The sequence below is a fragment of the Physeter macrocephalus genome, chromosome 14 (assembly GCF_002837175.3).
Source record: "Physeter macrocephalus isolate SW-GA chromosome 14, ASM283717v5, whole genome shotgun sequence".
NCBI lineage: Eukaryota > Metazoa > Chordata > Mammalia > Artiodactyla > Physeteridae > Physeter > Physeter macrocephalus.
The window spans coordinates 38,150,579-38,163,723 of record NC_041227.1 but is presented as its reverse complement, the minus strand read 5'-3'; the positions used below and the strand labels follow the sequence as shown (position 1 = coordinate 38,163,723).

Genomic DNA, 13,145 nt, shown 5'->3' with positions numbered 1-13,145 from the left:
GGGCGGGCGTCGGAGATGAGGTCAGGTCGCCTTCGCCTCTCCGAATATCTGGAGTGTATCAAGTGCTTTTGTTCTAAACATTGCTTTTGAAACAAAGCACTACTACCATGTATTTATTAACTAGAGTGAGACTTCACCAGATTCATGAAGGGTGGGTGGTAGTATATGAAGGGGGAACTTTGACCTAAACCTGAATTGATTTTGGTCTGTTTAGTTAGGAGACTAGCCACGTAGAAGTAAATGCTGTTCCGGGTAGAATGAAGTAAGGATTAACGGAGAGAATGGGACCAGAACGTGAAGAAACAAATAAGACCAACTGAGACTTCGGAATTTTTAAATTACATTAGTTTTTTACTTGTAACACATACAAATATACAAGTAGAAATATAGGATATCTAAGTGAGGGCAGTTGGCTAGTAATCATTTGCCCCCCTCCATAAAGACCTGGAATTCTGCTAGGTTTTGCCTTAAATTTATTTCTGCATATGATCTGTACTCAAAAGAAGATATTTTGATAGTTTTTTATTTTCTGCATGTGACTCAAAATGAGTTTGGGAAAGGAAATTAGACCTGTTACTTTTATTTTGCATACATTTACCTTAGACTACAGTATTGTGAATTAATGTTTTCCCAAAGTATCTTATTTAATTCTATTAGTAACCTTTCATTCTTGTTTTATTTTTCAGTGTTTGGTTTCTTCAAGCATTTACCCAGTCAGACATTTTTAAATGGCATCCAAACAAGAAATAATGAGTGACCAGCGGTTTAGGCGGGTTGCAAAGGACCCGAGATTTTGGGAAATGCCAGAAAAGGATCGAAAAATCAAAATTGACAAGAGATTTCGAGCAATGTTTCATGACAAAAAGTTCAAACTGAATTATGCTGTGGATAAAAGAGGACGCCCCATCAACCATAGCACTACAGAGGACTTGAAGCGTTTTTACGACCTTTCAGATTCTGATTCAGATCTCTCTGATGAAGATAATAAAGCATTGAACCAAAAGAAAATGAAGAAGAAAAAACCCCAGACTAAAAACGAAAAAGAATCAAAAAATCTTGTTGAGGAGGAAAAGAAAGAAACCAAGAAAATTAATCAAAAGGATTCTGGAAATAAGAATGATTTAGATAACTCCGAGATAATTCAGAAAATGAAAACCTCGTGCAAATCTAAGAAGATAGAGTCACTAAGTCCCAAGAATAATAGCAAAGAATTTATACAAAAAAGTACAAAAGGGAAAAAAACCATTGTTCAACATAATACAGACTTGTTTCCCAAAGGAAAATTAAGAACAGTAGACTCAGGCACCTCTGAAATTGCACAGTCTCCCAAAGTCAAGTATTCTGAGACAGGAACAGAAATGCAATCAGGTTGGTTGGAAAGAACTAAAGATTCTTTGGTATTACATTACTTATTTTTATACTGGTCTTTTAAAAAAGGAAATATATGTAATAAGTATTTTCATAGTATCATAAAAGTGGTCAAATGCTTGTTTGGAAGTATAAAGTTATGAAAGAAAAAATACCATATGGTAATGAATTTTTGATTTGATGCTATAATGGCTAGAAGAGAGACAAATAAAAATTTAGGTCTTGAGGCTAAACAGTGATTTTGATTTGTGGTGGGCACTAGTGACAGCTAGGTTCTCCAGCCAGATAAAATGTTACATGGTCTCATCACAGGATAAAAAGAGGTGTGTCTGAAGAAGGTAAGTAGAGTTGGGTGCTCATTCCTTCCTGCATTCATTCAGCTACTTTTAGTAACTAATATGTGGTAGATAGAACATTGAGTAAGACATGGTTCCCCCATCCCCCATGCACAGTGTATATGACGCCTGTGCAAATTAGAAAAAGATGTGCCCTTCTGGACACACAGCACTTCCAGAGCTCACAGTTTGGTGAGGACAGCATCTTTGAGGGAGGCACAGGTTCTTTTCCCCTGAACAGACACAGCACTCCTGCAGGGTGTATGGCTTGGTGATTGGAGTTTGGCCTTGATTTCAGCCCTTCTTGACCCTTTACAGATCACCTTTTGCAAATAACAACCTGCTAAATTCTGCAGTGGCACTGGTCTAAAGCAGTACTGTCCAATAGAAATATATAATTTTGAATTTTCTAGTGGACACTTTAAAAGTAAGAAGAAACAGGTGAAATTAATTTTATTAATATATTTTATTTAACCTAATATATCAAAAATTATTTAAATATGTAATCAACTTAAAAAATGTAATGGGATATTTTATATTCTATTTTCATAATATCAAGTTGGATGAGCCTTCTTTCAGGTGCTCAATTGCCACATGTGGCTGCTGGCTACCATATTGGACAGTGCAGATCTAAAGCAGAAGAAATTAATCAGAACCATAATACAAAATAGAGTAATTTAAAGTGCCATAGAAGAACAGGGCTCTGAGAATTCGGAGGAGGAGGTCACTCAAGATATGGTAATCAGTAAAATTCATAGGTGAAGTGCTATTTTGGTTGGGGTTTGGAAGAATTAAATTTGGGATCCAGAGTATTCTACACGGAAAGAACTTTTTGAGCAGAGATACGGTTGGGCTTGCTCAGAGGAGATCAGTATTCCTATTTGATTAGATAATAAGGTATCTGAAGGGGTGAGTGAATAATAAAGCTAGAAATGGTTGTTTGAAGCTAAGTAAGAAACATCTGACTCTAGTTCATGTTTACAGGTTTTCTAAGCTTATTAAAAAGTTGCGTCACCTCTGGCAGCAGGAAATTTTGAGTGTTTGTATTGCTAATGGTTGATGATGTAACTGAAAATTGGTGATGTTCAGATAAGCCAGACAAAGGCTGGCTGTGATTACAGGACCCAAGGAAAGTAGGCATCAGGAAGAGGCAGAGAGAGGTCTTGACAGGCCATAATCACACTGGGAAGGTAGGAAGTATCAGGCAGTGGACAGAATTCTAAATAGCAGGGACTAGGGGTCAGGGGTGATATTTGTAGTGGAACCACACAGCAAACTGAGGTATAGGGACAAGGGATGCAAGTCTGGTTACTGAAAGTGGAGCATAAGATCAGGCTGGGAACAGCAGCAGGGTTGGCTTGATGCTGAGTTTGTGAGCGAAGTTAGTCTAGCATCCTTCAAATTTCACTAGATTTAGGGCATTAGATTAATATAACATATCCATTTAATCCTTGGGGTTGATTTTATAGAATCTTTTGACATATCTTTTTAAATTTAATTTTCTCAGTAACCATGAGAAATTAGGATATATTCATTAGAAAACAAGTGATCTATGTGAGTATACACAGAGCTGGGCCAGTAACTCAGGTCTTTGACTCTTTCTACCCCACCATGTTGTTTGCTGTAATTTACATTGGTTCCACAGTCTAGAAGAAGCATTATCTGTAAGTAGAGATCAGGTGACTCCCCAGCACCATCTTTTTTTCTTTATTCATTCATTACTTATCATTCCAGCAAGTACTGTGTACAAGGGGCTTTTTAAGTCCTATGAGGTAAAGATGGTGTAAGGAGTTGCAGTTTAATATTACATATCATTTTAAAATGTTGATGCCCAGCACTTGCACTCCTAAGAATTTATCTTAAGTAAACAATTGGATCTGTGTTTAAAGAATTGTGCATTATAGCATTGTTTTTAAAACGTTTTAAATGGTAACATAAATCATTAGGGGATTGATTAAATAAGTTAGGATATATCCAAATATGTTCACAACATACGAAGTTTTAAAAATAGGTTACATGGGAATTCCCTGGTGGTCCCATGGTTAAGACTCTACACTTTCACTGCTGAGGGCCCGGGTTCCATCCCTGGTCAGGGAACTAAGATCCCGAAAGCCACGTGGTCTGGCCAAAAAAAAAAAAAAACATAGGTTACGAAATAGAATAAATGGTATGACTAGCTACTTAAATTAGTGGGCATATCATAGAAAACAAATTTAGGGAGTTATGTACCAAAATAACCACTCAGTTATCTCTGAATGAAAAATTACTAGTCATCTTTATTTGCTTTGCTAAACCATATTTTCTTAATTTTTTACAGTGAGCATTCATTACTTTTATAATCAGGGAGAATGATAAAGCATTTTTTTAAAGTAGGTGAATAATAGTAGTGTTTATAGTTACTACTAGAGCAGTACCATCTAGGAATAGAGGCAGTTACTTATTTTTTATTCCCTCATTATTTAGACTAAGGCTTTGTACAAGGTAGGCTCTGAGCAAATGTTTAGTGAATGAATAAATATTCTGAATGTACTTGATATTGTCAAAAATATTAAAATACTAGATCTCTTTAAGTCTCCCATGTATCAATTTATTATACAACCCCAAATGTGATGTGTGTACCATTGTCATGTGAGAAGATGTCATATGTCAGGTGATACTCAAACATTTTTTATATTAATAGTTACGTAGTTCAACATCTTAGGTAAAAAAATGTAACCACCATATCATGTTTGTGGCTTCAGGGATATTGTTTAGAACAAGCTAATATTTTTAATTTAAAAAATTCAGCTTCATGAAAAATATCAGTGACAGGCAAAAATCATGAAAATTGTATAGTAATAACTGTTGTTTGAGAAATATTGCAATACTAGATAGAGCTATGTCCCCAAGGTGTTATTTTTAGCAGGTTGCTTAAAAGTGAATTCTAATACGTATCTAATAGTAACTTTCTTTCACTATCATGGTGGTGTTTTTCTGATCCCATTTATAGAACTTATGATAATGCCTTTTTTTGGCTTTTTCACATCTACTAGTTAGTTATCTTTTATTACTCCCCCCTCTTGTGGTACTAAAATAAAGCTCAGTTCCTACTTTCCTCCTAACAAAACTCCTTTTCATTTGGTCTCAGGTCGGGCATCTTTTTGAAGCCTTTCTTATTATAAATACCTCTCTGCTGGCAAATTTAGGTGTTTCTCTCTGTGGTGCTTTAGAACATAATTTCATAAATCAGTAAATGATTTCTTTTGTTTATGAGCTCATGAAGAGCATGGGATCATGTTATAAATCATCTCCCTTTTTGGTCCCCCCAGCTCAATTCTTTGTACATAGTACTCAATATTTGGTCAGTGAATGACTATTATAAGATTATAGGACCACTTTTAGGCTCTATCCACTTAGAACCTGTGAATCAGAAACATAAGCTTCAACTTAAAGATGAATAAGATGTATCTATACTCACACAGATATGCACAGAATAGATAGAAGCATATGATTGTTTTAGAAATAGGAAATCAATCCTTTCTGTGTATAATGAGGGCCAAAAAAAAAACCCAGTTTAAGGTGAAACCAGTCTTTCACTCATACATTGCTAACCATAAGTCAGTTGCAAACTTTAAGATGTAGCAGAAAAATTATTTTGCTCTCTTCATAAGTGATCTTATCCACATCACAACTTTTGTTATTATATACAAGAATCAGTCAAAAATTTTATTTCCAGCTCAGACTTCTCTGAGCTGTAGACTCATACAGCCAACGGCCTTCTCTATGTCTCCTCTTCGATGGCTCAAAGGCACTTCCAGTTCAACATATCCAAAACCAAATTCATGATATACCTCCACCAAACAAACTTGTTCTCTTCCATCATTACCTCTTTTTCTGTCTGTCCATCTAACTAGCTAGCTCCTTCTGCAAGCCAAGAAGCTAGGACTCATCTTTGATACTGCCCAGATTCCCCATATCAAGCCCCTGTCACTGATTACTGTTGGTCTTACCTCCTGACTCTGAAAGTCAAGAGTGACTCACTACTCTAAATCTCTACTGCCACCAACTTAGTGCTACCTTCATTTCTCGCCAGGAATACTGTACTAACCTTTTAATTCTTTTTCACATCCACTCTTAACTCCCTCTAGTCAAGTTTTCTACACCGTTGCTGAGGTGATCTCAATATGCAAATCTGATGTCTCTCCTTCTGAAAATAGCAGTGGCTTCTCATATGTTTTTATGATAAAGTCCAAAGCTACATGGCACCTGCCTAACTCTTCAGTTTCATTTTCTACTTGACTTCTGTACAAGAAGACTTCTGGCTATCTGTAATCCAGACATGCTTGCCAGCTTTCTTCTATTAGTGGATCTTTACATATGCTTTTCTTGCTATTTGGAACATTTCCTTCATCTATTAGTCTAACCCTGACTACTTAATTCCTCTTCATCCTTCTAGTAGCAACTCGTTTATCACTTCCTTAGGGACCCCTATTTTGTGCTCTCATAGCATCTTGTAACATTTCTTCTTGGCACTTATCCTAGTTGTAATTTCATTTTTTTATGTGCATTGATTTGATTGATTTTATTTGGTCAATAACTGTCCATCTATCCTCTTCACCTGACTGGAAGCTTATTGAGGGCATTGATTGCTTCTCTTTTGCCAATGGTAGTATATTGAGTACCTAGCACAGAGCATACACTCCATAAATATTGAATGAGTATATGAATCTACTTGTGTGATCTGGGTATATATTAAGATTTCTATTAAATAACTTGGTTAGGCATGAATTTTGCTGAATTTATATTTTCCTTTAGTCTGTTTCATAGAAATTATATTTTCACTGGATTTGAGGTCAAAATAACTTGGATTTAATTTAATTCAGTGTTTACGTTTTCTTAATTTCTCCCACCTTTGACCTTTTTGCAGTGGTTCCATTCATAATGGCAAGAGACAGTGATGGTCATGAAAACTCAGCAAGTGGTAAAATGTTTGACAAAGAAGCTCTGAAGGAAGATTCAGAAAGTGCTAGTGAAATAGGAGGTGATGAAGAATCTGAAGATGAAATTACAGGCATTTGTAGAGCTGTTGCTGCTGATCTTCATGATGATGATGATGATGATGATGATGGAGGGAATGAAAATGATGAGGAGGAAGATGAAGATGAGGATAGTGAGGATGATGATGAAAGTGACAGTGGCCCTGATCTTGCGAGGGGCAAAGGAAATATAGAAACTAGTTCCGAAGATGAAGAAGATATGGCGTATTTACTTCCAGAGGAATCTGGTTTTGAGCATGCTTGGAGAGAATTAGATAAAGATGCTCCTCGGGCTGATGAGGTGACCTTTTGAATAAATAAGATTATTTGTCAAGAGTATAGTACAAGTAGCTGTTATAGATGGTAGGATTGATGTCATTAAATTAACAAGGAAAAGCTTTATTGGTAAATAATACTCTTGATGATGATTCTGATTAAAACTTCTTTATACAGAATATACCTATATAAAGTACATGTCTGTCCAAGCAGATAGGAATGAACTTCTATATAAATAATTAAAAATCACATGAAATTTTTAGAAAATTCTTGTTTTAACTAGGAGTTTATATTTCAATTCCTACTGTACCTATTAGAAATGCTGTAGATTAATATACTCAACTTTCCTACTTATGGGTGGCAGAATAGCTTAACAAACTTGGTGGTTAAAGAATCAGGTCGTCATCATGTTCTGATTCAAGAACTAAGAACCAAGTAAGAGAAAGTGCTTTTCTGTTGACAGTTTTACTTTTATGTGACTCATCTGAAGTTTTCTTTTACATATTGAAACCACTTAAATACTATATTAATGATTTCAGGATTGAGGGAAAAGAAGGCATTTTATTTTTACTATCTTAATTTTGCAAGCATTGGAATGATATAGATTATGTTGTATTTAATTTTTCTCATTTCTTAGATTACGCATCGATTAGCAGTTTGCAACATGGACTGGGATAGATTGAAGGCAAAAGATTTGCTGGCTTTGTTCAATTCATTTAAACCTAAAGGAGGTGTTATATTTTCTGTAAAGGTGAGAATTGATTTTATTTTGAAGTAAATATTTCTAAGCATTCTGAGTTAAATCTCTTTTTTTTAAGTCATAGTTTTCCTTCTAAGGAAAATAATCTGGAAGTTGTCCAATACAGTTAAGGCACAAAACTGATATAATAGGTATGAAAGTAAGAAAGGAAGAGGTAAAATTCTTGCTCGGTTATATGATTGTGTTTAATTAAAAAAAACAAATCAACTGAAAAGCTGTTATAATAAAGCTCAGTAAAGGGACAAGGTATAAGATAAATATTAAAAAAAAATGCTTCATTACTAGCATTAACAAGAAGAAAAATTAGCAGCAGAAACATATAAAAGCCTTAGAAATTACCTTAAACAATATGACTTATATGAAGTAAGCTGTTACACTTAACAAATAATACTTGAAAAACTTAAATTTTGAGATACCATATTTCTAGAGAGCCCGCATAGGTATTAAGACTCTAGGCTTTGTAGTATGACAGACCTATATTCAAATCTTGATTCTGATACGTGCTGTATGATCTTGTGCATTTTATTGATTAATTTCTCAAATGTGTTTTCTCCTCTGAGTAGATATAACAGTAGTATTTCTTTTTTTTTTTGCGGTACGCGGGCCTCTCACTGTTGTGGCCTCTCCCGTTGCGGAGCACAGGCTCCGGACGCGCAGGCTCAGCGGCCATGGCTCATGGGCCCAGCCGCTCCGTGGCATGTGGGATCTTCCCGGACCGGGGCATGAACCCGTGTCCCCTGCATCGGCAGGCGGACTCTCAACCACTGCGCCACCAGGGAAACCCTACAGTAGTATTTCTTAAGGTAGTGGTAAGGATTAAATGAAAAGGAGATCGTGCTAAGTATTTAGTACAGTGCCTGAAACAGCTCTAAATTACTGTTGTTCAGTTTAAATATTTCAGATGTCAGTTCTGCAGTTTTAGTATAGTTTCAGTCAAAATCTCAGTTCATATGAAAGTTTAAAAAAGGTTACCATTAATCATCTAAAATAATAAACAATTGAGAATGACTCACAAGTTTTTGAGAAATCATACCAGTATAAAAGGATTCACCCTACCAGTTACAATATCTCAACATTTTATAATGCTACAGAATTTAATAGCTTTGGGTAAAAGTACAGGGACAACTTGATGGAATAGGTAGATAGAAGAGTTTGTATGATAATTTAGATCAAAATAAACTTCTTGAGTATTGGAACAAATGGACAAGTCCTTGTGTGGTGAACTTAGTGCAGGTCCTCATAATAGCCCCAAATGATAGCCAGATGAACTAAAGAAAAAAATTTTAAAACTACAGGCAGAATAAAATAGAATGGTATTTTTGTTAAATCTTTTGTTTTAGGAGATGGGTAGTAGGAATCTCTGGACTTATAAAGAGGAAAAAAAAATACAAAGAATCAACAGATGTAAGCATATATACTAAAAACTTGTGCATTGAAACCTATTTTATGCAACTTAGATTAGTAAGAAAAACTTGGATCCCCTAGTGGATAAATTAGATATTTCAAACAACTCAAAAAAGTGTACATTAGTTAATAGATGAATATTAAGCCCAGTTGTATCAAAACAATGCAGATTAATACAATTATATTTCTTGAATCTCAAAAGTAGCCAAGATAGAAAAATACCAAATCTAGGCGAGTGTGACTCCTTATACCAAGACTGTATCTAACCTGTGTGATAAGATTGTCATCAGTTCTTTTTTATTTAAAGAATTTCTTTAAAAGAAAGCATTGGATAAACGATATGATTTTAGGGATAAGTTAGGTATTACAAAATTATTTTTCTTCATTGTTTTATATATTTCTTTTATCATTTTAATATATCTCATTTAAATTATTTAATTCAGTCATTTTTCACACGTGTGTGTGTGTGTGTGTGTGTGTTTATGTATCATTCCTTGAACTTAGAATCTTGCTTCACTTTTCTTAATTTTTCCCTTAGAGCCCAGAATGTATGGAGGAGATATTCTATTTTTGTTCCCAAGCCCACATCTGTTAATCCCCAGCCAAAATGACTATTTTTAAGATTATTCCTCAGGATGCTTTAGCTTCCTATAGTGGGTTTGAAAGTGAAGCATTCTTGCTGTTTTCATTGAGTCCAGTTGTTTAGAGTTCCTGACCTTGACAGGTCTGTATATTATAAGAAAAGGGAAATATAAATTACATTAATCTTATTTTTTTGTGTTTAGATATATCCTTCAGAATTTGGAAAGGAGAGGATGAAGGAAGAGCAAGTTCAAGGACCAGTAGAGTTATTAAGCATTCCTGAAGATGCCCCTGAAAAGGACTGGTATTAAAACACTGTAGAAAATAAAACTAAACCTCATGAGTTTGTGTCACTAGTTCAGAATTCTGGTTACTTTAATAGTTGGGACTAAAGTTTACACTTACGCCATTCATGGTTAAAACAGGTTGCAAAGCAGGTTAAAGTCTGTCAGAAGTGGCACACTATTCCAGTAACATTTTTTGTGTGTATGTCTATATTCATGAAAATTATTATTGCAGTTTTAAAAACATGTCATGATTAAACTGATTTAGAGGTCTCAGCCTCATTGCCCTGAATCAGTAAGTTTTGCTTTTTTTCTGAGATGTTGCTTTTTATGTAAATGGCATTGAAACTATTTGCCTTCAAATTATGTAATTTCTCTTATTTAAGGATTAAATAGAAAAATACAAGAATAGTGGAGAAAGTTCTTAATCATTGTAATGTAATATAGAAAAAAGTTTAAGGTAGTATTTAATCCACTAGGTGGAGCTGTATGTGCACTTAATAAAAATTGGTGGCAAAAGATAGCAAGCAGATGAAGACCCTCAAAGAATATGCTGTAGTTAAGTAGGTTGAATTTACACCATGTAGACTTGACAACACCTGAATAAAGTTTTACAAGATCAGTAATTTCTTTATAATAAAAGCTAATGCTTTCCTAGAATATTTTACAATATAGTGATCCTCTCGAGTGGTTTTACTTGAGAAGGCTGTATGTGATAGCAAAACAAACAAAAAAATAGCTATTCTAAGAATTAAAATCACAGGTAAGCACATGTAGTTCTTGCTTTCCTTTTCTAGATATCAAATTCCAGTCAAAATTCCTGGTCTGTACCTTGTCAAAATAATAAATTGGGCTTAAGTATTTAATGTTCATGAAGGCAAAATCATAAAGGAAGGTTGGATTGGAATAAAAACCAGTTTGTAATATATTTTTCTTGGAACAATTACATTTATTTTTTAAAGGGAGAGAGTATTTGTGTTCCTGTTTAAGTAAGCCTAATGAGTTTTTCCCCTTTTAGGACCTGTAGAGAAAAACTGAGAGATTATCAATTCAAACGACTGAAGTACTATTATGCAGTAGTAGACTGTGATTCTCTTGAAACAGCCGCTAAAATTTATGAGGATTGTGATGGCCTGGAATTCGAAAGTAGTTGCTCATTCATAGATCTAAGGTAATCTAGTGTGTGTTGTACCAATTTAATCTTGTAGCACAACATGATTCTAAGAATTGAAATATTAGAACTGGTAGTGCTCTCTGTCCTTTCACATTCTAAGAGGATTTTTTGCTTTTGGTGAACTCTTGTAGAACATCACTCTTAAGAAAGAAAACTGGAATGAGAAAATGCTAAAGTATTAGGTATGAGTCACCTCACGTTTATGTCCTTTCAGATATGTCAGATATGTTTTTAGGATGATGGGTTTTATGTAGCGATATTTCTTTGCAACTCTCTTAGAACTAGGAACCAGGGTGAAGTAACTTTTTAAAAAGCATTGAGGTGGAGGCAAAGGAATTTGCTTGTAATAAACTAGTATCTCTTGATCTGTGCCATCCAATACAGTAGTCAGTAGTCATATCTGGCTTATTTACATTTATTTAATTAAAAATTTTAAAAAGTTTAAACTCATTTGCTTAGTCACACTGGGCACATTTCAGGTACTTAATGACCACATGTTGGACAGAACAGATACAGAACTTTACCATCATCACAGAAAGTTCTTTTGGGCAATGCTGCTCAGTGAATGGTGTTGCTGGCTTTATCTTCAGACTTGGTATTATTTCCACCACCTTCTCAGGCTTCACTGACCCGAGCTGATAAACCTTAGGTGTTTGGGAATGTCTGTTCTAAGGAAACCGGGAAGCTGAACTACTGTACCATTTTATCATTAGCCTAGTTCGTTGAACCCAGTGAACCATTCTACTGTGACATTTTCAATAGAAATCACTTGTTTGTATACAGGTTTGTTAGCGGCTTTGTTCTCAAAATGAAATATTTTAGGAAAAAAAAATGCATCAATTGATAATCACTGTGCTTTCACACTTCAGAAGCATTCCAGGGGGCTTCCCTGGTGGCGCAGTGGTTGAGAATCTGCCTGCCAATGCAGGGGACAGGGGTTCGAGCCCTGGTCTGGGAAGATCCCACATGCCGCAGAGCAACTAGGCCCGTGAGCCACAATTACTGAGCCTGCGTGTCTGGAGCCTGTGCTCCGCAACAAGAGAGGCCGCGATAGTGAGAGGCCCGCGCACCGCAATGAAGAGTGGCCCCCACTTGCCACAACTAGAGAAAGCCCTCGCACAGAAATGAAGACCCAACACAGCCATAAATAAATAAGTTAATTAAATAAAATTTTTTTAAAGAAAAGCATTCCAACTTGTAGAAAAATACAAGTAAAATTTTTTGTATTGATAATTTAGGGTAAGAGTTTAGCATGCTTAAGTATATAGCAAGAAGGGCATATCATCAAGCAAGACATTTCCTTCTCTTTTCTGTTAACAGTTTCAAAAGGAGGTACTTGTTTTGGATATATAAATAGTAGTTACCAAACATTTGTTAGAATGTCAAACTCTGCATATCATGAGTTCATGTTCACATGTTCTTTTCAGGATCATTTTATTCTTTCTGTTTCCTTTTTGGGACATTTTCATGCAGTATTAGAATAAGCTCTGGCAGTACCTAGAAAATAAGATCAATGACCATGGAAAAACTTATATTCCCTGTTTTATTTTGTCATATATAATTTTATAAAAGAAAATTGAATTTTTTGCTGCCATCCTGTTATCTAGGGCAGGGGTTCCCAACCCCTGGGCCACAGGCTGGTACTGGTCCACAGCCTGTTAGGAGGTGAGTGGCAGGCGAGCAAGCGAAGCTTCATCTGCTGCTCCCCATTGCTCCCCATCGCTTGCGTTACTGCTCTATAAGCCTAACACACCACCCCCACCTCCGGTCTGTGGAAAAATTGTCTTCCACGAAACGGGTCCCTGGTGCCAAAAAGGTTGGGGACCGCTGATGGAGACCTAATGAACCTTAATTATTCATTCCTCCCCTCAAAAATCATTTTTGATGCAATATACAGCAGGTGCTTTTTCTTGTGTGGAAATAAAATCTCCTATATAAATTACAAAA

General features: G+C 35.4%; 1 protein-coding gene across 6 annotated transcripts in view; it reads left to right on the top strand.

Annotated features, from left to right (window-relative positions):
- The window catches only part of ESF1 (ESF1 nucleolar pre-rRNA processing protein homolog), a 70,094-nt gene that overhangs the window by 346 nt on the left and 56,603 nt on the right, over positions 1-13,145 (top strand). For all 6 annotated transcript variants that reach the window (XR_008619384.1, XM_055090788.1, XM_007113174.4 and 3 more), the window contains exons 2-6: positions 687-1,368; positions 6,610-7,019; positions 7,632-7,745; positions 9,944-10,044; positions 11,043-11,195. Coding sequence is in view for 5 of the 6 variants with exons in the window: in XM_055090788.1 (XP_054946763.1) it covers positions 729-1,368; positions 6,610-7,019; positions 7,632-7,745; positions 9,944-10,044; positions 11,043-11,195 (1,418 nt within the window). In the remaining variant the exon portion in view is untranslated. The remainder of the gene's footprint in view (positions 1-686; positions 1,369-6,609; positions 7,020-7,631; positions 7,746-9,943; positions 10,045-11,042; positions 11,196-13,145) is intronic.